Source organism: Ahaetulla prasina, chromosome 4 (assembly GCF_028640845.1).
Source record: "Ahaetulla prasina isolate Xishuangbanna chromosome 4, ASM2864084v1, whole genome shotgun sequence".
Classification (NCBI taxonomy): Eukaryota; Metazoa; Chordata; class Lepidosauria; order Squamata; family Colubridae; genus Ahaetulla; species Ahaetulla prasina.
In genome coordinates this window covers 43,941,464-43,968,799 of record NC_080542.1, presented here as the reverse complement: position 1 = coordinate 43,968,799, position 27,336 = coordinate 43,941,464, and the positions used below count along the sequence as shown (strand labels likewise).

General features: G+C 38.4%; 2 protein-coding genes across 7 annotated transcripts in view; both read left to right on the top strand.

Moving 5' to 3' along the window:
- Nucleotides 1-9,915, top strand: part of RAPGEFL1 (Rap guanine nucleotide exchange factor like 1) — a 76,177-nt gene extending 66,262 nt beyond the window's left edge. Inside the window, exons 14-16 of one of the 3 annotated variants that reach the window (XM_058181059.1) lie at nt 3,572-3,626; nt 5,875-5,936; nt 7,185-9,914. In XM_058181059.1, the coding sequence (XP_058037042.1) occupies nt 3,572-3,626; nt 5,875-5,936; nt 7,185-7,190 (123 nt within the window). In that variant the 3' untranslated portion in view covers nt 7,191-9,914. Of the gene's footprint in view, nt 1-3,571; nt 3,627-5,874 lie in introns of all 3 variants that reach the window. The other 2 variants (XM_058181056.1, XM_058181058.1) reach the window with 2 other exon arrangements.
- An 11,546-nt stretch (nt 9,916-21,461) lies between these two features.
- Nucleotides 21,462-27,336, top strand: part of WIPF2 (WAS/WASL interacting protein family member 2) — a 31,533-nt gene continuing 25,658 nt past the window's right edge. For 2 of the 4 annotated variants that reach the window (XR_009154929.1, XM_058181237.1), the window contains exon 1: nt 21,462-21,581. The gene's annotated coding sequence lies outside the window, so the exon portion shown is untranslated. The other 2 variants (XM_058181240.1, XM_058181241.1) reach the window with 2 other exon arrangements.

The window sequence follows — 27,336 nt, the reverse complement described above, 5'->3', positions numbered from 1 at the left end:
AATGTGCATTGTGTGAAATGCAGAATTATTTGGAGGCTGGGCATTCATCTCTTTCCAATTACAGAAAGAAAAGTTCTGTAATTATTCATATAACATATTTCCAACAAGCCTGTTTATCCAAAAGAACGTGCTCAGCAGAATATGGAGATCTCTCTCTCTCTTTTATTTTTTTGGGGGAAGGGAAAGTTGCTTTTGGCCATTTTTAACAGCATGCATCTTAGATGGCATTTCAGGAGTTTTAGGAAAAAAAGAGGAACAAGTTATTATGAATGAGAAAAACGATCTTGGCTGTTCCGGAAAAAAATAAAAAGGGTGTTAGTACTCAAGAGACCCTATAGTTCTGGACTAAATTGGAAAATCAAATAAACATCTCAGATGAAAGCGGTGGCAAACCACCACCATATTGTTGCTAAAAATAAAAACACCTCCAGCATGGATGGGTCTGTGAAATCAGCAGGAACTGAGCTTGGAGGGAAAATTTTGCCTTTCTATAGGATTCATAGGCTTCTGTGAAACAGAAACAGACTTTGAGAAATGATGGAGTTATGCAGAGTTATAGAGTTTCTCTGAAATCCCATGAGGAACTTACTAATAGATTGGACAAAGAAAAGTGCTTTTTGAAAATAATACCCTGTTTTCCCCAAAATAAGACATCCCCTAATAATAAACCCAATCGGGCTTTTGAGCGCATGACAGTAAGGCCAAGCATTTATTTCAGTGTTCAAAAAAATATAAGACAGGTTCTTATTTTTGAGGAAACATGGTAATTTGCAGACTTTTAAGAGTTTGTAACTTTCTATCAAGCTAAAAGTTTTTTTTCCCAAAACAGTCACTTTTTATCTGCAGAAGAATGCCCTGGGTGTTTGAAAAGAAAATTGAACAGGGTAATTGAATGAGAGATTGCTGAAAGCTTACATACATCAAAATGTTTCAATCTATCTCAAAATCTTATCAAGGATATTGCAATGATTAATTGATTATCATATTTATCCTGAATAACCGACTCGTCTTCCCCTCTCTCCCTAAATTAAATCCTACACTTCTGTGCATCTAATGTAGCTCACAAAATGCCATACATTTGTTAGTTACTGCATGTATTAAGGTCTATAATATGAAAATGCTGTTAATTAACCCTACATAGTGCTTTATTTGAGGGTTAGTTACATTTTACCAACGATCAATAGTATTTTTTTTTTTGTTAACAGAGAAATAAGAGTTCCTTTCTCTTTACCGCCGCGAGCTTAAAACATATTTATTCATCTGCGCAGGACTGGACTAGGTTTTAAATTTATATGGGTTTTAACTGGGTTTTATTGTGTATATTGTTATTTTTAACTATTGGGCTATGTTGAATAAGTTTTTTAATCTGATGTTTTATTTTGTATCCTATATGTATTTTTATTTTGCCTGTGAACCGCCCTGAGTCCTTAGGGAGATAGGGCGGTATATAAATATGAATAAATAAATAAATAAATAAATAAATAAATACCTATTTTCCATTTTATCGATCGATACTACAAAAATAGAATTTTAAAAACAGCATTCCAATATGATTCTTGCTGCAGCAGGTCAGCAGTCATTTTTAATAAAGTCTTTTCCTTATATGTAAATTGATGAAGCTCTTTTAAAAAATGTATTCCCTATTTTTTTGTATACAACTCAAGGCAGAAATAATAGCAATTCTCCTCTTATTTTCCTCACAAAAAACATATGGTTGACAAAAGATTTCTTTAGGAAAGTAATTTTAAGTCCCACCAGTCCTTGCTTGGTTATGGTTCTTAACAAAACCTTCTAATGAATCCTGAAAATGAGAGCGATTCAATCTGATAGCAAAGCCAACTGTATGTTAAACAAACAAGGATAAGAGGATATTCTGGAGTCAATAGGGCTGCCCTGATTTGTTGGTAGAACTCTCCCTCTGCTGGTGAAAAAGTTCAGCATCCCTCTCAGTGAGAGAAAATATATATTATGGGCTTTGCTTCATTCATAGGTTGTTAATATGGCATTACAAAGATCATTATGATTTAATAGGTGAGCAAACCTTTGAAGGTTACATTCAAGCCTTGAATCTTACTTCTACTGAAAATAATGGATTAATTTATATTTAAAAGTCTTGAGCAGCTTAATATATAAAAATAGTAAAAAAAAAATAATCCCTCCCAAATATCAATATCTGGAGGTATATTAAATTCTCTCTCAACAATAGACATAAAAAGCTCCCACCACCACTGATCAACCTAACCCATGGCTTGGGGAAAGAGCTGTTTTAATGCTGTTTTAAAAGGCCATAAAGTGGGACTTGTGCAAATCACAGGAAAAATGCTGTTTTAGACAAATAACTCCTGCAACAGAGAAAGGCTACCTCCTGGGTCCTGCTAGAATCTAGTATTGCTTGATTGATGGAACCAGAAATAAGCTAAGTCTGCTAGATCTTACAGGGCAGGCAGAAGTCCCAGGAAACAGATGACATCTAGATCTTTAGGTGCCCTATGATATCTAGATCTTTAAAAATGTCAGCCAGAACTTTAAATGTCATTCTGAAGCTGAGGAATATTCAGTGCAGTACAAGGGACATGTCATGGCTCACTTGCCACCGCTTGTGCCACTGTATTTTGTACCATCTGTAATTTCTGAATCATTTTCAAGGGTAGTCCCATATACAGTGCACTGCAGAATCCATTTTGAGATCACCAACCAAGCCATGAGGGACTCTTATTTGAGAAAAGGTATAATTGATTCACCCAATGTGAAGGTTCTTCCTGGCTGCCTTCTGTTTTTCAAGCAGATCCTTGAGTCAAGGAGGACCCTGAAATTATGCACAAAACTCTCGCAGCCTTCAGTTATTGGGAGGACTTCAACAACATCATTTGGCCAATCCAGTGAGGGGATGTATAACAGTATCATCAGCATACATGCCCTCCCTGGGCTGGCCAAATCAGTATATTGATGATATCGACCCAAAACAGCAGATGGCCTAACCTAGCAGCTTTATTTAGATGTTAAATAAAAGAAGTAAGAATGATGAGCCTCTGGCTTCCCATAGATCATGGGCTTGACTGTTGCCTTCCCACCATTTCTGAAACTGGCCATGGAGAAAGGAGGAGAATCATCATAACACTATGTTTCCCACTCTTTGCAGAAGGATACTATGATCAATGTTATTGAAAGCTATTGAAAGGGCAAGAAAATTTAGGATGGTTACACCTCCTCAACTTAATTCCACCAGCTCATCTACAAGTGTGATTAATGTGGTTTCTATACTGTATTAAGCACTGGCTCAAACCTTCACTTAAAAGGGCTTAGATAATTTGTTTTCTTTAGTGCCTTTTGTAAATAAAATCCAACTATCTCCTGGATCTAACCACCTTCTTCAAAAAAAGATTTATCAAATGTGTGAGGGAGAGGTAGCCAACAAACAGACAAACTTCCTCTATGAAGTTGGAAAAACAGTACAATTTCAATATACTTTCTGCCCATAAACTTTAGCTGTTTACTAATGAATTATGGTCAATATACTTTTATACAATCAAAATTTAGATGTGTTCTTTCCCCTTTTTATTCTCTTTTGCAGCATTCAGTTGCAGAAAAAGTACGCACTATCAGGAAATGCCGAAGTCGACCTCTCTGTAAGTATTTATATCACAAATGGTGCTATTTACATGTGATTTTAGTATCAATAGCTATGAGATATTTAGCAGCACATAGAAGAAACACAATATCTAAATAAATAATCTAGAATTTTAAGCTGATCCATATATCATTGTGATCTGCTGAATTTTATTCATATAATTAGCTAAACCTCTAAATCCCATCCATTGTGGTGGTGTGGGGTTTGTTTATTTTTATTTATTTATTTATTTATTTATTTGGGTTTTTTTTGTAACAAGTGTGCCCAGACATTTGTTTGATTCATCTGCCACTTTAGGTCATAGTAAATAACTGGCATCAGAGGAGCTACCTGCTTAGACTGCTACCTCTTTCTTTGAGTAGCAGAGCTGCAAAACCATGGTTGCTGTTAGTTTAAGGATGAATTGTGGTGTATGACTATTATGTCTTGCTTACCTGCCTAGGGAGAGCAGATAATTTAAAATCTCCCTTCTTCCAAAGTTTCTACCATAAAGGACACTTATACTGTAGAATACTAGTTAGGCTGTCTAAGGGGTGAAATGCTCCTGATTTGGACCCGATCGCCCGATCCGGTAGCGATGGCAGCAGGTGGTTCAGAGAACCAGTAGCAAAAATTCCTGCCCTCCTCATGTCCAGCTGAGCCACGCAATCATCAGAGTTTTGTTTTTTTTACTTTTAAAAGCATTTTTCCTTTGGCTGAAAAATGCTTTTAAAAGTTAAAAAAAAGCCTCTGATGATCGTGCGGCTCAGCTGGGATCGTCAGAGGCTTTTAAAAGCATTTTGTAGAAAAAATCAGCTCTTCTGATGATCCCAGCTGGGTTACCTGATCATCAGAGGCTTTTTTTTTACTTTTAAAGGCAAAAAAAATGCTTTTAAAAGAAAAGAAAAGCCTCTGACGATCAGGCAATTCAGCTGGGATTGTCAGAGCCGAAGCGGTTGTAGAAAAAATGCTTTTAAAAGTAAAAAAAAAACTTGGCCCACTCAGTCACATTACCCCCACCAAGCCACGGTGACAGAAACGGTAGTAACAAATTTTACATTTAACCACTGGGCTGACTCATCATAGTTTATATAAAGTGGACTTAACTCTTCTACCAAGAATTTTCCATTTGACCTAGTCTTATAGAAAATTGAAAGCTACTTTGAATCATCCTGACTAAACCTTTTAATAAATGTTTTACCAATCTTGGAACTCAAGAGGCAATTGCAATATTATACAGTCTTGCATGTGTACTTGTAATGAGAATTTATCCTATTAAACCAAGGAAGCAATTCTCTAGATTAAACCAAGGAAGCAATTTTCTACATAGAAAAATGAATCTACCAAAGGGAAATGTGGGAAAGAAAGAGACAGCAATTAAAGAAACAGAATTCCAAATAAAATCAATAGACAGTCTAGCTAAACTAATTAATTATTATCACCTTCAAGAAACTCAGAGAGCATAATTGGAAAGAGATGATCTGGCTCTGGGCTCACTGTTTGGATAGTGATATACCGTCTTATTGTTCTTTTCTTTTGTTTCTTCTTGAGCATATCCTTAGAATATGGAGAAATTAAAATTTCTTTTGATAGGATTCCAATATGCAGGCTACAAATTAGGGTGGTTGCTGAATATCTGCAAAGAATCTGAAGATATCTATCTACTGCCATTCTGTGGTACTGATTTTCTAGGACTTCTTTGTTGAATCAAAATAAATACTTCATCTCTTGTGTTCTGAATCTATCCTGCAAATTAGAAGTTGATTTGTGACCAAACTATTTTATTAACCCTTTTGGTGGAATGATGAGCACAATCTAATTTTCACCCACTGTGCAACTATATAGATAGGAATATAGCGAGAGGCTCTTTTGGAAATAAAAGCTGAATTCAGTCCATTAAATACTCTGTATGGGTTAGTTTATCAGATACTTTAGGAGACAATATTGTACCATACCAAAACCTAAGAAGTAGTTACAGCTGGATTCATACAGCATATGATGTTATGATTTGCTTAGCTATAGGTTATACAGTTGACTGAGTTCATATACTATAGTAAGCCATAAATTATAATTTATGAATCACAGTTGATAGGTTTGAACACTAAGCCAAACAAACAACTAAATTATGGCTTAATATAGTTGTGAACTTAGCCTATAGCTTGTTCAACAAGCCATTATTAAATAAGTCATGATTTCATAAAATGTAAAGCCTAGTATGTGTAATGGCAAAGTTCCCTAAATAATATTATTGTTCCTTTCTTCCACAGGTTTGGAGATGGAGTCATCTCCTCAGCAGCTACAGACAAAGGCTTATGTCCGTCAATTCCAGGTTATTGACAATCAGAATTTGCTCTTTGAACTCTCTCACAAGCTGGAGTCAAACAGCCAGTGAAATCCCTGTCCATATGCAGGCATTGTTTAAAAAGAATGTTTACTCTGTATGATACTTGAGCACTTTTTGGATGTACAGGGGACCCACCTAGGCTTTGCCTTAGTTGTAGAGGCATGTATGGAGTCATGAGATGGCAAGGATGAAGAGTCTTTGTCATGGCTGGCCCAAGGCACGTTGGTGGAAAATTTAATGGCACCTTGTAATCTTACCGATTAGAGTGAGACACAATCTGCTGGGAAGCTCTCCTGCTTGATTCATCCATCCACTTTGATGTCAGAGCTGAAAAACCCAAATAGCACCTTTTTAGTTGCTTTATAATATAGTGGAGCAATTCAATTGTGTCTTAACTCTTAATCAAGCCTCATTGTCAGTTAATAATAATTCATATGCAGGAAATTTTTCCAAAAGGTTTCAATCCATTAGTAAATCTATCAGTTTTTTTTAAAACTCTGCTACCTTTATTGTCAGTCAAAATACTGTATTAACAACTGAGGTGGCCATCTTATACTGCCTCATGGGAAGCTCCATATGACCTCCCTTTTACAGGATTCTTAAGACAGACAATAAAATGTCCAGAAGAGATGGAACAGCTTTGAGGAGACCACATTCAATTGGATTTCTTGACTGAAGTTTTCACTGGAGATTGGAACCCTATTGATCAAGTTTACCTCTCCACCATGAGTAAATGTGGCAAATCCTTGAAAATTACAAATATTTTAATCAGATTAATAAGATTCCAATCTCAATAATTGGTAAAAGAGCAGTTGCCGGAGGCAGCATGTGCATAAATATCAAAAAGCATTTATTTTTTATAGTTAATATCTTATTAAAATATTTCTATAGTGTTAATGTACATTTATATTTCCTTCTGAAAAAGCCTGCTGTGGAAGCATTTTAAGATTACCAGGAGATTCTCAGTCCTCCAGGGTTGATTTCCCCCGACTGTTAATCATAACCATGCATTTCAAAATCTAATTTTAATTGAGGTGAGAAAATCTTGTTAATATCCAGCCACAACAGATATACTGGATTTCTATTCTTTGGGATTTAAAATAATGAAAATTCTTAAATTTAAAATGCATACAAAAATAATATCTGCTGTACTTCATTAATAGAGTATGTTTACTCAACAGATTTTAATTAACCTGAACCATTCCCATTCTGCTGAGAATCACTGTTTTATAGTCCTAGGCTGCATCAACAGAGGGGATAGTATCAAGATCACATGAAGTGCTAGTACTTCTTTATACTGCTTTGGTAAGATCACACTCAGAATACTGCATCAAGTTTTGGTCCTCATGATACAAAAGAGACTCTAGAAAGAGTGCAGAGAAGAACAACAAAGATGATTAGGGGACTGGAGGCTAAAGCATATGAAGAACGATTGCAGGAACTGAATATATCTAGTCTTATAAAGAGAAGACTGGGAATGACATGATTCCAATATCTAAGGAGCTGCCACACAAAAAAGAGAGTCAACCTATTCTGCAAAACATATGAAGACAGGACAAGAAATAACAGATGGAAACTTATTAAGGAGCAATCCAACCTCTAGAACTAAGGAGAACTTTCCTGACAATGAGAAGAATAATCAGTGGAATGACTTGCCTCCCAGAAGTTCTGGGTGCTCCATCACTGGAGGTTTTTAAAAGAGATTGGACAATCATTTGTTTGAATGATATGGGGTCTCCTGCTTGAGCAGGGTGCTGAACTAGAAGGCCTCCTCCAACTCTGTTTTTCTGTTCCTCAACTTGATCTTCAGTACTTTGATTAAACTCAATCAACATTTTTCAGGAAGCCGTGAAAGATACAATCCATGATTCCGGATGCTATCTAAGGCATTGAATACATCTGAAGGAACTGAATACATTTACATTTGAACATTTAGAAGGAGAGCAAAGCAATTTATTCCTTCCTCTTGGAGTGGCTCTGAAAAGGGTCACTGTAGTTATCAACATCAGCAAGGCTGAAGGTAGCAAGGCTACCATATCTGGTCTGCAAAAACCTGGGTGATCAGTCTTTGTGTCATCTACTGGTCATGTGAATTTATGCAGCTCAGATATGGGGCCTGTAGCTTCAGTTACTGTGAAGGACCAGATGGGATATTACCATTTCATCTCTGGAGAGGATGTTGAGGTTTTCCTTTTCTTTCATGAGACAATTTGTAAGAACATTAGAAATGTTTAATTACTCCGTACTATGCACACAAATGTAATGGCAGATGAAACAAATTTTGCCTTTGGTCTTGTAAAATAGGTACAATGCAGTGAAAAAGAATACCTGGACTACTGGACCTCCCATGACCTGTGGCCTCCACAGCCTCCCTCTCCCCATATCGAGCAATTATACTTGTCTAAAAGGTTTTATTGATTGCACTAGAAGCCTTTTTTAAGCTTAATTGTTGTAACAAAGGAGTTGATTCCTAAAGGGAAGGGAACAAAGTTGGAGAGGAAAAGATTTGATGTAATGATCTAAACTATGGATAAAACTGCAATAAATTGTCAAGGTAATACAGGATTAGGCAATATTTCTGCCTGTATTTGTTAAAATAATATGTTGCAAGGACAATGGTCCTCTATTATCCCTTGTCCTGCCTTTTCTCTATGAACGAAGTGCACTTAAGGTGTACTAAAACATTGTTAATGTCTACTTCCAAATTATTATGAAAATATATCCTTGTTCAGGGACACTTGTGTGTATGTAGAGCCAAAAAGAATCAAGATGGAGGTTATGACATGATAAAAGCCCCAACCCTTTTTTATGTGACATCACACTTGTAAAAGGACGAGGGTTCAAATGCATGATAACACTCAAAAGCACTCAGTTCAATTACAACAACAACTAACAGAACAGAACTAGGAAGATAGTATATATTCTGGACTAACTTATTTGCAATAAAAATAAGAATTTGGAGACCTGTTTTATTTTAAGAGATGCCAATTTTCTGCAGACAGCTTTAGAGTAGCCTTCTATTGAGAAATCTAACAAGCTGTTTTACGAGATTGACAAGATATAAGAACTCTTGATATTAATCAGATCTATACTTCTTGCATGATAAGGTTGTGCCTCTAGTTTGGGTTCTTGAATCTGAGTATTAAGTTCTGGGATCTGTTCCATTCCGAAAGTGGGAATTAACCACAGGAATACTCTTCAGCATGCTCACGAGTGCATTTCCCACCCTATTGAGTAACCCACGTCACGTCTGTACAGAATATAGTTTTATGCTTAAAGGGGAATACTTGAACCTCAGTAAATTTCTTTTTAGAACTGAGTACTGCATTTCTCTCTGTTGCATTTCTAACATATTTAATGCTTGTTCATTATTTTGATAGCTATCATGGAACTAGACGCTGGAAATAAATCTTGTTACTTTTAAAATTGTTTTTCTGCTTTGCTGATTTCCTCTTTGATAAAGGTTAATGTATGTATGGTGTGTAAGGGATAAGGGTTACCTCTAGTGGCTTTTTTGTTCAGGGATTTTCATTTCAGGATCTCTTGGTCTTGTTTCTTTTTCTCTCTCCTGGTGAGAACTTCGGGTCCTAGTGTCTGTGTGTATAATGTATATATCTATATATAGGTTGTATATATATATTTTAACAAAGCATTCTTGAATTGTACATGCATTTTTTTAAAAAAAGAGTTGTATCAGGCCAATATACGGAGATTTTTCTACTGTTGGAATGAGAGACAGCTCACTTACATATATTCCTAAAAAGCTTCTGTAAACTGGAATATAAGATGCATTGCATCATTCCAAGAAACTGCAGCTTATTTTTGGTCTGTTAGCTATTATTATTATTACTATGATAATTGGTTGTTGTTGTTATTATTTTGCTACAGAAACATTGGATAAGAAAACAAATGCTGGAAATAAAAACATTGCAAAATATATTGGATTTTATATTGATCTTTTCATTACCTATCTCTCATGAAGCAAAGCCTTCACAAGGATTAAAACATTTTATTTTTCTAGTAAGGCTGTATACTATATCTCCTGGAGAAGATCCAGCAGCAGAATTTATTTTACATTAAAAACATAATAGTATTCACAAACATCTGATAGCTTTTTTTTTTCCAATTTATAAACTCTTTATCAAAGAACTGCAGGTGACATAAAGAAAAAAAATGCATCATAAAACATATAATACAAAATCAACTACAAGGAAACCTTTTAAACCCAAACCACATCCTAGGAAATAGTAGTGATTATGGTGCTGAAACCAGGAGACTGTTGAGTTCTAGTCCTGCCTTAGGCATGAAAGCTAGGTAAGCAACTTTGGGCCAATCAATCTTTCTGGGCCCAACCCGCCTCACTGGGTTGTTGTTGTAGGGAAAATCGGGAGAGGAAGGATTACTATGTATATCTGCAGACTTCAATTACTTATGAAATAATAAAGGCAGAATAAACAAATTTAATAAAATAAGATAAAATATGTTATGAAGCAGTCTTAAAAACCACTGCCAAGGGAATCTTAAATTTTTAATATTTTCCTAAAAGACAGCAAGCTCAAGGACATAGCAGAAAATAGTTCCAAAAAGTAGGGCCAGTGGCAGAGAATCCATACTTCTCAAGTCTAATGACACTATTGTTGCTGTTGGTCTGCAACACTTATTTGTTGTCCTAGGTTCCCTGTTAATGTTGTCCTGGGTTCCCGCAGGAACGGGTCTCAGCCCTCGCTGAGACAATTTAGTGGGTCCTCGCAAGGACGAAAGAAGCCAAATAAAAGACACCACACCAGGAGTTCTTCAAGAGAGAGAGCACGAAGAAAGGGGTTGTAAAAAGGAATCGTAAAAAGGGGGTCCCCCTTAGATCGCAACAGTCTCTTTTATTATGCAGTTTTAGCAGGGAGGGGTAACTACAGCAAGGAGGGAATTAGCATATAGAAACTTAACATCACCAATCAGCAAGCGTTTAGAGTATACGTATTAGCAAAATACCACGTGTTTTTCAGGAAATCATGCATTTTACCTGAATAGAAACCCAACTCAGGAATGTAAAACTAACTCAGGGAAAGGTAGGGGCCCAAATCAGGGAGAGCAAAACTATGCATCTAACTCAGGGAAGGTTAGGCGGAATAGAAACCTAATTCAGGGAAATCAGAACTATGGGTACTATTAATCATGTCTGTCATGTAGCACTGAAAAAAGTCAAGTCAAGTTCTCCCGGCTGTGAGGCCTAAGAAAACCTGAACCAATGATATATCCATATGTCCTCTGTTTTTATTTTTTAAGATGGGTAAATGATATATCCATATGTCCTCTGTTTTTATTTTTTAAGATGGGTAATATTCTTCTAAAGCTATGACATCCCCAGTGGATCCCCCCTCCGGGAGACCCCACAGGGAGTCAGTACACTTTTCCAAAGGAATGGTTCCCGATTCAGAGTCTTCATCAGCCTCAGAGGCTAATTCTAAAAGAGGTTGTTTATATTCATTTTCAACAGTGTGCTTTAGCAAGAGGACATCATCTCCAATACTGTTTAGTCGTTGTTTCAAAAATGCTAGAACTCTCCCCATGACACATGGGCCAATTGTACATGCAAGAAGCAACAAAATCAGAGGACCAGCTAGGGCAGAGAGGAGGGTGGTCAACCAGGGAGAGAGATTAAACATTCCCTGATACCACGTGTGGGATTGAGAACGCTCTTTTTCTCTATCTTTCAATCGGGTATTTAATTCTGCCATAGAGTCAAGCACAACACCAGAACTTTCAGTGTAAAAACAACATTCTTCTTTCAAAGCTACACACAGACCGCCCTGTTTTAAGAATAGCAAGTCCAAACACGTTCTATTTTGTAACACAACTTCGGAGAGAGAGGTCAGGGAATTTTGGAGGGCAACCATAGATTGCTCAATGCGTTTGAGATCAGCATCTATTTCAATACTGAGCCTGCGGATGTTTTTGTCAGCCACAACCATTCCTGCGATTCCAGTTGCAGCACCAGTGGCTCCTAGGCCCAGGAGAAGGGCCAAAGTCATAGTAGTAACCACCTCCCGTTTGGTTCGTGGAAGGTATTGGGGTGTTTCTATGCGAGAAAAGAACTCATTATTGGAAAAAACAGACATTTTAGGGAGAAGATAAACCTGAATGCAAAAAGCGTGTTTGGTGTGTAAAATGTCTCCACTGACACATGCAGTAGCACCCGTAGAGCAGGCCCAAATAGAGCCATTGGAAGGAATAAAAAACTGACCATTTAAACGTTTGGAAAGATCTGCAGTTGATAGAGTAGTGTGTATTATAGTCCACCCTCCAGTGTCAAGTCCTAGCCTTTCTTTGGACAAGTATATTGTGCAGGAAGTATAGGCATCCGAGGAGGCATTGATACAATAGTGAGAAAAGTTAGAGGGTACATACCCAAGGCAACAACCTTGACCTTCAATTGAGGATACCGTTATAGAAGAGTTAGACCACCTGCAACCGTATCTGAGGTGCTATTGGTAAAAGGTAGGGCGGAACCTATGGCCTCATAAAAAGGGGGTTGAGAAGACAGACACAGCCAACATCTACTATCATTGTTAGGAAAAGTACGGGCTGCCACAAGGGCATCATGCGCAGAGGAGACCAAGGACACCAATGGATTGTTGCTTTTAATCAAGGGCTGTAAAAAGGGCGAATTGACTTGTTTGTTTGGGCCCACAGGTGGGGATGTTTCTAAGGACATGGTAAGACGAATTATGAATATATTTCCTGGATGTCTGTAATCGGAATTATCTCTCGACCTTCCCCCCCATCTTTTCCCTTTAAGCCATTCAGTAATCGGAAGACTCCTTCCATGAGATGTAAAAGTAACAGTCATAGGATTGAGGCGAACGCCGCAGCAGGCCCAATTGGAGCAGGAATTCCAAGGCAAATTGTTATCAGGGCCTAGTACAGCTTTGATATAGTCAGTAGTATAGGGAGCAGTCCACCAAATCTTTCCGGTTGACACACATTGCCAGGACTTGCAGTACCAATCAGAGATGGTCCCACATTCATCTAGGTGGGAGAGATCAGTAAGATGTCCTGGGCAGATATACAGGCCTGGACCAATTGACCAGACGTCCCGAGGGGAAGGATTACATTTTGTTTTATGTTTAAATCCATGGGCGCCGACCAGCATTTCAGCAAAGTCAAAGTAGAGTGCAGGAAACCAAGGCCACAGAGTTCGATTAGAGATGGAATGAAGGACGCTTCCTTGGAAGTCCAAAATAGTCCAAGTATAATTTGCGGGACGATGCAGGTTCTGCTGTGCTCCGGATAAGGAGCGCTGCGAACGGAGAGCTGCAGGGGTAGAAACGTGGGAAGAGGGCAAGGAGCGAGATACGCCAGAGGAGAAATGGGTAGCAGAGAGAAGGGAAATTTTCATGTACATTTAGGAAGAGAGGAAGAGGCATTAGAGACAGAAGAGGCAAGAGAGATCAGGGATAGGATCAGAAGGATCTTCATCTTTCTTTTTTGGTTGATTGAGATGACAGGGGCGAACACAGCGAGCCGGAACCCACAGGACTCGATCAGGCAATTGAACTGCAGCGTAGCCTTTTCCCCAGGTAATCAATTGAGCTGGACCTTTCCAAGCTGGATCCGGAAGATGCCTATAATATACCAGAGGACGAGAAGAGGGGAGGGAGGAGGAAAACTGTCTCGAGGCAGCAGTGGAGGCAGGAGATCCAGTTAGATTAAGAAAATTCAATGAATACAAGCAAACATTTAATACATTTTGCAACGCCGGAGTGTCGGGGGCTGATGCCTTTGACCCCAAGTGTCTGTCCAAGGCCTGTTTAAGAGTCAAATTCGCTCTCTCTATAATGGCCTGGCCCTGGCTATTGAAAGGAATGCCGAATTTATGGATTATTGACCAGCGATGGCAAAATTGTGCAAAGGCAGAGCTCGTATAGGCTGGTCCATTGTCAGTTTTTAGAGTTTTTGGACATCCCAACGTTACGAAAGTCCGAATACAATGATTAATAACTTGTTTTGCGGTTTCACCCCTTTGCAAGGTTGCCATGATGAAACCTGAATATGTATAAAGGATGGATATTGAGTTACATCCATTTGCCATAGTTGACAGGCCACTGTTCCTCTGGGGTTGACCCCCATCGGAAGAGAGTTACCTTGGCGGCTGCAAGTAGGGCATTGATGTATGATCAGATGCCTCAGCAGCCGTGAAGCCAAATTGTTTTCATGAGCGCCTTTTGTTTTGATGAAAATAGGAGTGACTGTCCCAAGGAGAGACAGGAGAAAGTGTCAAAAGAGAGGAGGCAGAGGCCGCAGCCTCTGCTACATAACAAAATAGGGATGTGTACGTTTGTAAATGAGAGACTGTAAAGTTGTGAAAAGAGAAGTGAGATTAGAATCAAGAGAAGGGGACAAGTAAGATTGAAAAATAGTTTGTACTATTTGAGTAACATACTATGTGGAAGACAGAGAAAAAGACAAACAATCAATAAAAACCCAACTCCCACCCTTTTTATTCATGTGTGGAAGTTGGTCACTAACAAATCCATGCTATCAAAAACTTCCAAAAACAAACCACATTCTTAGCAAAATCACCATCTGTCTTACTTTACTTTTCTAACTTCCTAAAACCTTCTCAGCACTAGTAACTCTCTCTTCACATTCTGTAACCTTCTAACTTATCACATCCTATAACTTTCTAACTCATCTCTGAAATAGTTCCTAAAACAGGGCACATATTGTGCTGCTAAAAAAGAAAAAGAAACAATACAAACAGCAAATAAGGGGCACACTGAGTCAGATTCAAAAAAGAAAAACATGGTGGAAGCTTTAGGGTGAGTCTGTTTATGTGGAAAACCTGAGTGCATTTTCCAAAAAACAGATTTACGCTTAAAAAAAATGCATCCATACATAAGAAGATAGCCATGTGTCTGAAATGCTGTAGGGTTTCCTGCCTGGGCAGGGGGTTGGACTAGAAGACCTCCAAGGGTCCCTTCCAACTCTTATTATGTATGTTAACAGCTGCAAAAATACAAAGCTAAATGAAACATTTTTAGTCAACTCAGTGCTTTGAAAACATTTATAAAGGTATAGGTTTAATCAGGCAGGTTAAACCTCAAAAAGTTCCAGAAAAGATAAAAAATTAAAATTAAAAGCAAAATCAAAATTGTATGCATGATTAAAAATTAAAATCAAAATTGTTTTCATAGTGAAAAAGAAAATATATCTGCATAGTTTTTTACATAGCTTTTTACAAAAGCAATGCTTCCAGAGAGCCTAATTGTCCCTCCCTTCTCAGACAAGAAAGAAGAGAGAAAAAAATGGAGTGGGGTGAATGGTTCTCCCCGTAGCCCACCCTTTTCCCTGGCACAGCAAGGAACAAAGGGGGGAGTAGTTAAGATAAGCCAGAGGGCAGAGAAAAAAAGTTAAAAGTAACTCACTGGAAAGACACTCTCATGCATATGAAGAGAAAAAAAAATCCAAAAGTAACTCACTTGCTTGCAAAAGGAAAAAAAAAATGTTTTATTTTATTTTTTTTCCAAAAGTACCTGGCTGCTTGCATACGGAATTTATGCAGACAGATACACACACACACACACACACACACACACATGCAGAGACAATTTCTCACACATGCATACATTTCTTGCAAATCCAAAAGACAACACAGAAATTTCACACCTTCTCAATGAGTTTTGCACATACACACATTCCATGCAAATCAAGCATCACAATTATCTCTACAATTCTTATGCAGGTCTGAAAATGATCACATACATACATACACAAGCACACACATCATCAAACAACATTTACAGACCTGGGGAACTTGTCTGAGAAAACTCAGCAGTTTAAATCATGACTGTGATTGTGGATCCTTTTAAGTCATTTTTGATCTAAGTGACGTCTGCAAGTAAAATGAGGCATTCAAGGATCATGTGCCAGATGTACAGAATTTTTACAGGGGCTCTTGGACTTTCATGGAAAAAAGTTCCCAATGTTTCCCATGTAGTCGCTGTGAGCAAATTCTTTTCCAGATTGTTTCCAGATATAGAGAAGCAATTAAACCAAATCAGTTGCTGATCACCCATGGGGGAAAGGGAGGGGTGCTCTGGGGGAAGGGAGGCAGGCAGGGGAAAGGAGGCAGTTTTCAAAGCAGGGATGGAAGAAACAGGCATTTGGTACAATACGCTTTCTAGCTCAATATGCTTTGAAGGTTCAGAGTGGGGGGAAAGGGAGGAGGAGGGAAAGGAATGAGCAGGCATAGGAACTGAAGGAGAGTGAATGCCGTCTTTTAAATTTTTAAGCACCCGTACATTGATGTTCTCGTGTACCGGCTGTCCCCCTCCTGCTGGATTGAGGTTTAAAGGGTAAGCCGATATCGGGGGTTCAGTTCTTAGAGAAAGAGAAGAAAGGGCAACCAAGGCAGAAAGAGTGCCTGCAGCTATGTCTGTATCCTCCGGAGGAGGGGGAGACGCTGTAGGAGGAGAAAGAGCTGTGTCCGCAGGGGGAGCAGAGGCAGCTACAGAGACAGAAGGAGACTAGAAAAGAGGTAAGAGATTTCTTAGAAAGAGGATAGACAGTGGTGCCATTAACTTTTTGCAAACAATTAGCCTTCTTCACCAGAGAGTAAAGCTCATTCCTATGCCATGATGAGACTTTCGAGTTCGAGGAGCCCATTACTTACGTGTGCACGTGTCGCGTCCCGGACGGGTAAGCAATGAGGGTGAAGGTGACGCACCGCTAGACAACGATCGCGCCTCTGGACAACACAACAGGTCCGGACGAGCCCCCAGATGTTGCTGTTGGTCTGCAACACTTATTTGTTGTCCTAGGTTCCCTGTTAATGTTGTCCTGGGTTCCCGCAGGAACGGGTCTCAGCCCTCGCTGAGACAATTTAGTGGGTCCTCGCAAGGACGAAAGAAGCCAAATAAAAGACACCACACCAGGAGTTCTTCAAGAGAGAGAGCACGAAGAAAGGGGTTGTAAAAAGGAATCGTAAAAAGGGGGTCCCCCTTAGATCGCAACAGTCTCTTTTATTATGCAGTTTTAGCAGGGAGGGGTAACTACAGCAAGGAGGGAATTAGCATATAGAAACTTAACATCACCAATCAGCAAGCGTTTAGAGTATACGTATTAGCAAAATACCACGTGTTTTTCAGGAAATCATGCATTTTACCTGAATAGAAACCCAACTCAGGAATGTAAAACTAACTCAGGGAAAGGTAGGGGCCCAAATCAGGGAGAGCAAAACTATGCATCTAACTCAGGGAAGGTTCAGCGGAATAGAAACCTAATTCAGGGAAATCAGAACTATGGGTACTATTAATCATGTCTGTCATGTAGCACTGAAAAAAGTCAAGTCAAGTTCTCCCGGCTGTGAGGCCTAAGAAAGCCTGAACCAATGATATATCCATACACTATTTAGTAGATGGGACTGTACTGTGCCATCCTTACCAGTTCCTTTAGGACAGGAACAAGTTATTGGATAGAGTTAGCTTTCTACATATCCACACCCTGAACGGTGACAAGCATCTTAATGCTTTTTAAAAAAAAATCAAATTGGTAAGCATACATACTATTAAATACAGAGAGTCCTACACAAAAATGCATACACGTGTACATTGTGTGTGTGTGTTGATATCCCATTATGATGTGTTCAATACAGATGGATTATAGTTGTTTAGTATAGATACATCAAAGCAATTGCTGAAATTAAATGGAAATGCCACGATGGAAGGAGCCTTAATGGAGGAAGCAATTCCAAAACAAAGAAGCCAAAGAATCTTCCTTAAAACTATAAACACCCTCATGGCTAACATTTTACAGATGCAAGCAGTCACTGGTTTGTGGCACCTCTAATTCTCATATGGAAACACTCTTCTATTGTCTTTAGACTCTCCATATCAAGATTTGATTCTGTCACCAGGTGTGGGAGTCAGAAGATGAAGCTGAGACCATATGTTGATTGTGCTAACTTGTGACTATGTTAACTTGTGATTGATAGTTCTGTTTTACCCCAGATGATTTATATGTTATGTTTTTCTGAGGTTTTTTTTAATATTATTATTATTATTATTAATCATATTTATATACCGCCCTATCTCCCGAAGGACTCAGGGCGGTTTACAGGCACTTAAAAAACACATAGATACATAAATACACTATAAAAACAATTAAAAAACTTATTCTATAAGCCCGTATTTTAAAATATAAAAAATAAAACCCAGTTAAAACCCATAAATTTAAAATCTAGCTCAGTCCTGCACAATTAAATAGGTATGTTTTGAGCCCGCGGCGGAAGGTCCGAAGGTCCGAAAGCTGACGAAGGCCGGGGGGTAGTTCGTTCCAGAGGGTGGGAGCCCCCACAGAGAAGGCCCTTCCCCTGGGCGTCGCCAGGCGACATTGCCTCGCTGACGGCACCCTGAGGAGACCCTCTCTATGAGAGCGCACGGGTCGGTGAGAGGCATTCGGTAGCAGTAGGCGGTCCCGTAAATAACCCGGCCCAATGCCATGAAGCGCTTTAAAGGTGGTCACCAAAACCTTGAAGCGCACCCGGAAGGCCACAGGTAGCCAGTGCAGTCTGCGCAGGATGGGTGTCATGCGGGAGCCACGAGGGGCTCCATCTATCACCCGCGCAGCCGCATTCTGGACTAACTGCAGCCTCCGGATGCCCTTCAAGGGGAGCCCCATGTAGAGAGCATTGCAGTAATCCAGGCGAGACGTCACGAGTGCGTGGGTGACCGTGCATAGGGTTTTTGTACACTTTTATGTTTTAACACTTTAATTTAGCATCTGTTGGAGGTAAGAGTTGCACATTGTGGAAGATTGCACATTCCATGTTTGTTAGCATTCATAAATATGGAGTTGAAGCAAGATTGAGCACATGCAATACTATAAAATTTGACTTATTTCTAGAATGGTAGATGTAGGCCATCTACATTTAAGCTCTCAAAGCAGAGACATACAGGTTACATTATGTGATGTCTTCCTATATAGGTTTTTCATGACTTCCACAAAGATACTATAGGATAGCAATAGCAATAGCAGACTTATATATCGCTTCACAATGATTTACAGCCTTCTCTAAGCTGTTTACGGAGTCAGCATATTGCCTCAGCAATCTGGGTCCTCATTTTACTGATCTCAGATGGAAGGCTGAATCAACCTTGAGCCGGTGAGATTCAAACTGCCAACAGTTCGCTGGCAGTTGGCAGAATTAGCCTGTAATACTGCATTCTGATTTACAGGCTCACAGTTTGCTACTTAAGTTCTAGTCAGATAACAAGTCATCAATTAACTTTACAGTATTGCAGAACTAACTTTCAGGAATCCATAAGAAGCAAGGTTAAGACCCAGTTGGCAATTTTATGAAGTAAAAGTAAGACCTAGTTGGAAACTTTATGATTGATAAAGTGGCTTTTGTGAAATTGTTTTAGGAGAGTACAACAGGCAATGAAATCTCTTCTCTTGTGTAAACAGAAAAAAGAATTCCATAAATTGTAAGCCACACTAACATACTATTCCACAAATGACCCATATAATATAAAACCCAAGAAATTCTCGTACCTATAGAAATTCAGTAAAACGCAAAAAGCAGCCTTGTTGAACAATGAAAACACAATCCAAACATCTATTTTGTCTTTTTTTCCTCCTGGATTTTTAACTACCTTGCCCAATGATTTAAAAGTCTACATCCTATTTTGTGAGCTAGGTTATTAAAATGTTGGCCTTAAGATGGGTGAGAATTAATTAATTCATATATTCTAGGTTTCTGTTTAGGAATACTGCTTATAATTAGAAAAACAGAAGTGAAAGGAAGTGAATGGTACAGAGGATATTTCAATGACTTGAGTGGCTTGGTGGCAGCAGGTGATAAAAGAAGTAATATGAATAGAATGGTCTTTGCTGCAGTTTAAAAAGTATTCCATACTTCTTAAAGTGAATATTTTATTCAATTCTTAAAGTGAATAAAACTACCAGTGCATGCTGACCTTCCTCATTTATCAGATGGACGATTCAGATTGAGGAAACCCCCACTGGCACTTGCAAAGTTATCTGCCCAACAACTATAGCATCAGTTCCCAATGGAAAGCCAAATTGGTCGCTGAACACCTAGATGTAGGAAAACATATAAATGACCTACAAAAAAGGTGGCAGGCTTTGAACTACCACATCAGCAATGGACAATCCTGAATAGAATTTGTACCTTACATGGCGTCTGCTGGGATACTGCACAAATGGGGCACAGTATCCTCCCCTCAATGTGACTGTAGGGTCTCATGTCAAACTGTAGATGACATTGTAATCGGCTGTAAGCTGAGGGCATACTTTATACTAGTATATACTGGTCCAGGAACTGATTTTAAAAAAAAATATAAACAATGCTGCCCTTCAAACATTAGAAATTGGTATTTGAACATAGATCTTTTAAACATTTATATTTTATTGTGTTTTACTAATCTAGATGAAATCTATGTATGATATACTATACCAGTGGTGAAATCCAATTTTTTTACTACCAGTTCTATGGGCGTGGCTTGGTGGGCATGGGAGGGGAAGGATACTGCAAAATCTCTATTCCTACTTCACTCCTGGGAGAAGGATATTGCATTCTCACCCCACTCTGGTGCCAGCCAGAGGTGGTATTTGCCAGTTCTCCAAACTATTCAAAATTTCCGCTACCAGTTCTCCAGAACCTGTCAGAACCTGCTGGATTTCACCCCTGTGCCATAAAGTGAATACATCAAATGAATGTTTAGAATATTCGCTGTGGTTCAATCTTATTATTTCTGTTCCAAACCTTTCCAGAGTTCAGAGCTGTTCGCAGGAAAATAAGACGTATCTTAAATGAAATGATCCACATGCCATTAAACCCAGGAAGATCAAACAAAATCTTTAACAAGATTTAAGCTGTTGCCTGAAGCACTAGCTAGTATAGTAGCTCTACAGCTAACAGTTATCACTTTGGATTAAACTATTGGCTTGTTGAAAAAGGAAGACCTGGTTTATTTACTTGACCTAGGAAAATAAATTGCAGGGTTGCCATAGGTCTCTGTGCAACAATCTCTCTACTGCATCACTCGCGGTAGCTCCAATTCACCTACCTAAACTTAAAGGAAAGGACTGTGCAATATTTTTGCAACACGGTATTTTAAATGGATTAAATAAAACTGACAATTTTGAGAAGCGCAAACTTCAATTCCCAGAATTCCCCAGCCAGCACGAGAAACGCTGGTTTATTTATGTGATTTTTCATGAGTTCCATGACGGCTGGATATGCGTATAGATGAACCACTCTGCAAGATTTAGGCAACGCTTCTTAACGCCTGTTGTCTGTATTCCGCCTAGTGGTGCAGAGATACGCACATAGCGAGAAACCTTCACTGAATAAACAACACTGCGATTATGCGACGCTCTTTCCGCAGCCCCTCCCGTTCAGCTCTGACCTCCTTATCATGGCTACCGCTTAGCCCTACGTTCTTCCGGTTTCCAGACACCAAACCGGAAGAGGGTGGGGCTATCATGCGCGTGCGCACTGACAGGAGGCGTGCGCTTCATCGCCATTTTGTATGGCCGCCGGGCGGGCATACGTCTGTTTCCGGATTGAAGGCTCCGGACCCGAGAAAGGGGGAGTGCGCGTCGTGGGTAAGCGAAGAGGCACCGAAATCTGAACGGGGCTTTTGGGAGACCAGGAGAGAATGCGACCTTTCAGGGGACATCATTTGGGGAGAAAGGAGAACGGTGACCTTTGACGGAGGTTTGACATTTGACCTGCTTTACCCCGGAGGTCAAGGGTCATGGACTGCGGAGGGGCGAGGCGTGGTGGAGTTAGAAAAAGGTGGCGTCAGAAGAGAAAGATACAGGAGAGGGAGCAGCGCATTTAAATGGGACGTGTGGTAATCAAGAGATTGCTTAAAACAGGGGTCTCCAACCTTGGCAACTTTAAGCCTGGAGGACTTTGCTGGCTGGGGAATTCTGGGAGTTGAAGTCCGCCAGGCTTAAAGTTGCCAAGGTTGGAGACCCCTAGCTTAAAGGATGCAGATAGACATTTGCCAGATACTAATGTAAAGCCTTCCTGAATCCTGTGAGATGGGGAAAGGGTTTCTTGGGGACTGGAATTGGAGATTTACCTGGGTGCGGGGTGAAAAAGTTCCTGCAAAAACAGCTTGTGGTCTAGTTAACACAGAGAACAGTGATTTGGCAGGTAGGGTAAAGGTGCGGGAACTGGTTATAGCTCTTTATGCATATGTCGTTGGTTGCTTGTGTCCCATCAAATTATTTTCGACGCCTTGCAACGTTACAGGTAGATTCTCTCCATGGCGATCCATCCTCGATCTGTTATTTCAGGTCTCCCAACGGTGTTAGGGGGATGAAGTTATCCGAGCCCTGGGTTGAGAAATGCTTCTCACCTGAAAAGCTTGACAGGCAAAACAGGCTTAACGCTGCCTGGGTGCTTATAAGGGAGGTAGGCAGAGGAAGGAGTGTCAGGTTGCAGATAATGGGGCTGCTGATAATGGAGGTGAAAGAAGAAACAACCAGTGTATGCTAGATCATCACCAGTTGGGGTGGTTGTGTGGAGTTGACAAGTTGTTTCAATAAAAGTGTATCCTTGATATAAGATTTCTGGGATGGTTTGCTTTTCTGTTGAAACTGAGGCAAAAAGAACTACAATATTTGTGGCACAGCTGTGCTTTTTCTTCCCTTATTTTAAGGGTGGGAGGAGTTGTCATGCAGACATTAAATAGATGGGGTGGGGTTGGGAAAAGATAAAGTGGAGCTTCATGTGTATTTGTTTATTATTGAACATCAAATAGAAATACACACCACCACCCCCACACACACATATATTATCTTTGGAATCTTCAATACTTACCATAATTTGGTTGCCATCAACTTCTGATCTCGTCATTTTTGCTTTCTTTACAGCCAAGGTATTTCCCAGGTCTTACGATCATATTCCTCATTTGTTACACAATAGACATTGTAGGTGTGGCTGCTTTTCAAAGGTGTGTGTGATCAGTCCAGAACATTAGGCGCCTTAAGGAATTGGGCATTCAAACCTGTGGAGGCGGAGCTCAATTGAAAGATTATCAGTGCCTTGCTGTGATATTTGTTCACTAAACGGTGTTCTTTAAATTCCCAGCACACTTAAGTGTTAAGGGTATGAAAAACTTGTCATGTAGAAATACCTGTAATTAAGTGGGACTGGAGATGCATTAAAACAGCTCCTGAAAAAAATACTTCCTCAGTGAACAGAATAATAGCTTGTGACTTTCATAGAGTATCTTATTCGGCTTATATATACTTTAGAATACTTGCTCGTTGAGGATCTGATCTACCGGGCTAAAATAATGGGTTGTAATTTAGGCTAAAGCCAGTTTTGGAAAATGCACAACAGGGGAGCTTCAGATAGAGGCTTTTACTCTTGAACTGTGCCATATTTCAAATTAGTATAATTTATTTCTGTAACATAGTCATACTGCATTTTAGTTATACCTATAATTTTCAAATTATTTTTCAGTTTTAAGTACTTAATCGTGTGCTATTTCTATACCAGAACTAGTCAGCTACTATTCTGAAATAAAGTTCAATACTAAAGACTAGATAATTTCTTTGAATTGTTTTTCCTAAAGTTATATTGTACAGATATTTTTCATGGTGAGCTTTGTTATATCTAAGTTATTGTAGGGGAAATGTCTTCATTAAATATTTTAGTTTAGGATTTTGATAGCAGCTTCATGCTTCTAGCATCCAGTTGCAAAATATTACTTGATTTCTGTCTAATTTGAGTCCTAATTTGATCATTGTACCAAATCTGTAGTAATAATATTCAGATTTATAGAATAATAGAGTTGAAAGAGTGATCTGGGGGATCAAGTTCCAACTCCCTGCTCTGTGCAGCAATCCAAATTAGAGCATCTTCAAAAAATGACTGTCTGGTCTCTATTTTGACATATTCTGATGAAAAATTGTCTGAGTAACTGAGTGAATCCGATTTGTAATTGAGAAGAGATGGAGAAAAGAAAAGGGGAAAAAAAGATTAACATGGCATATGGATTGAGTAACTGTTTAACACCTTTATGTTATTCTTTATCATGTTCTTATTATCAATACCAGATTATTTTAAACTCGTTTAGTCTTCAGAATAGCCATTTGAAATTTTGGTGGAGAACTCAAAACACATTATTGAAAGTGTTCTGACATTTCTCTTATGTGGTTTTACTGTGGTTATACCATAAACTAGTGTGTATAAAAACCTCTGGAATTTGTTAATTTTAGAATTTTACTTTATTTTTTTAAAATGTTCATTTCAGTTGTCATACATATTGGTCAAAATCTGGGAAAAAGAATAGGCAATTAGATATTATTTGGGCAAATTTTAGAGAACTTAGGTGAGTGGCTATCTAGTTATGAGGATATACTGTTATATATATATTATATATTTTACAGTATAACATACTGGTAATTTCAGAGAACCATCCTGAAAAATAAGTAGTATTAATAGACATATTGGGAGGGGCAAATATTCAAATCCCTGTAGTGAAGCTAAATGAAGTATAAACTTATTGTTTTTCAAGTTTATATTGTTTTGCATTTGTATTGTTAATTGTCCAAATCACTAGGTTGAGATGAGCTGCATTATAAATTTTTAAATGAAAGAAAGAAAGAAGGAAGTATATTAATGGAATCAGATAAGAATTCTTCAGGAAACATTGTTATAAGTCAGCCATTACAAGTTTGTTCAGTGATGTGTATTCTTGTGGCTTTTCTGTTGATTTATAAGTGTAATTTATCCATGTATGGTAAGTAAGAACATTTCATTGTGTGAAATGATGGCTGTGATATCATGTAATCCATGCTTGTAGGAGATATTGGCATTCAGTAAATGTGGAAAGCAGTTTATTTTCTTCTGGAGGTTTTTTTATACCTGGCTCATGATCATTATACAAATAGTTCTAGTATGGTTTTTAATATTCTATTTAATATCTCTAAATAAATTATTGATTTGTTTTCAATAATATTTATCTTCAGATTTCTTAATAATATTGAATAATAATTCATTCCAAAATATCTAGAATATTAAGTTGTTTTTCTCATTTGCTAATGTGAAGTTTTCAAGTTAGGACTGCCATTTCTTTGTTTAACAGTTTATTTAGCAATGATTCCTTAAATTCTTTGGCGCTCAACATAGCCTTTTCCAAACTGATGTCCTCAAGATAGCTAAGAGGTTTAATTATAGCTAATTGTCTCTCTATCCTTCAGTATGACTGTGCTGCTCCTTGACAAAATATCCATCACATTGTGTCCGAATGTCCATCAAGAGCTTACACCATCCCAATGTCTGACTTTTTCAACATAGACCACCCTGTCCTTGAATGGCTGGGTGGACTGGACATTAACATTTGAATTATTATAGGTCCATGTATTTGCCATACACTAAATAAACAAACAAACAAACAAACAAACAAGATAGCTAAGACATCAGGTAGCAGAATTCTTAGTGCCATGGCCCTATGGGCTGGGGCTTCTGGGAATTGATGTCTGGATGTTGCTAGACTGCAGGAGACAGCTTTAAAAAATAGACAACAAGGTCTTCTGTATTTTTTATTTCTTGTGTGATTTGGACTTATGTATTGGATTGAGCATATATAACATTCCAGCTTGTAGTTTGTTTTGTACAATATAAAATTACTCAAATAAGGGTTTATTTATTTATTCCTATTAGAAACCCCTGCCCAGATCTTCAAAACACCATTGAAAGCATTACATCGAGTAAGATTCCAGCTAAATTTCCAGAGAACTCAATGCCATTGTACCTCAAAACCCGAAGGAAAAACCACGTTCAAGGGTATTGAGGATGGGGAGGGAGGAATACTGTTCTGGAGGACAAACACAATAGGTACATTTCCTTGATCTTAGGGTTTCATTGTCTGAGTTTTAATATACAAATCAGAAAAGAATATCACAAAGTTTATTGTACAGAACAAACACCTCAAAGTTGTTGCATTACTGTGTTAAAAGTGACTAAATTTCCTAATCTTGGAATTCCAGAGATTAAGTCCATCCTGTAAAGGGGTGTGTATAATTGAGGAAAATAATTAAGCTTTTATTACTTTCAATGTGTTTTCTCTTGTCTTTAGGAACGTAAAATAGGGATCACATTTTCCCTACTCTGACTCTCTAATAAAATCAGAATAAATGGGTTGAGTCAGTATTTCAATGTAGCACCACTAAGCTGATTTAATTCTTATTAAATTCAGAGGAGAAGAATTAAAGTATTATTTTTCTAAATGTAGGTGGATATGTTATATTTGTGCTATAACATGAAAAGTCATGTTGCAACTCTGTGTATTAAATGATGAGAGTAGTTTTTATTTAAAGTGAATTTTCCACTGGAATGGAGTTGTTATGGGCAAGTGTTCATCATGATTCGTTTGCCTTGTATTTTGAAGCATATTTACAGGAAGGACTATGGTTCTCTGAAACAATCCACACATAAAGCAGAGTAAAATGATTTAATAGTTTACAGGCTATGATACCATTTGTGAATATGTAACGTAAGTGCATCGTCCTATAATCAGAAAATCAACACATATGCTAATGCGGCCCAGTTGTTTGCACTTTGCTCTCTTAATTTAATGGGTATAAGGAGTTTTTAAGTGTAGCATATGTTAATACTACCTGCCTGCAATCTAAACCAAGTAACAATTCAAAACAGTTGTGTAACTACTACATGAATATGTGGGATGTAAAATAAGTTGGTAAGGGAAATAGAATATACATTTCTGTTTAAAGGATGTATTGTTTTTAATAATTGAAAATTTAATGTGAATGCTGTAGTACAGCATTCTGGAATTCTTTACAGAGAATAAATCAGGTCAGGTTTGAATGACTGAACAATAATCTTATGAAACACATACCTTTATATAAAAATGGGGTAAGTCAGTTGTCATCTGTCGGTAATTTAATGCTACTGTACTAGTATAAACTGCTTTAATTTGCACCTTGAGTCTAGAAGAGCTGGTAAGCTAAATTGCTGTGCTGTCCATGTTAGGATACAAGTTATCGCCTATGGCCCAGTTTTTTGTTTTTCCCCCCTCTATTTCTCTTAGGTTGACTGGGTTAAAAAATTATGACTGGAAGAGGATCATATGCACTTGTCTGGAGCTGCAGGCCTTGAAATGCTGAAGAGTAGATTGGTGGAAATATCTAATAGTAGACTGGACAGTGCTGCACTGCTTGTTTATTTTGTATAGAATTCTTTGAGCTTGATTAATTTACTTAATTCAACTATCATCAGATTATTCATGTGATAGCTCTTTTAGTCCACACCAAAGGTGCCAATCCACTGAAATCCCTTTATATAAAAGCTGGTTTAATTTAAAGCATGGTGACACCC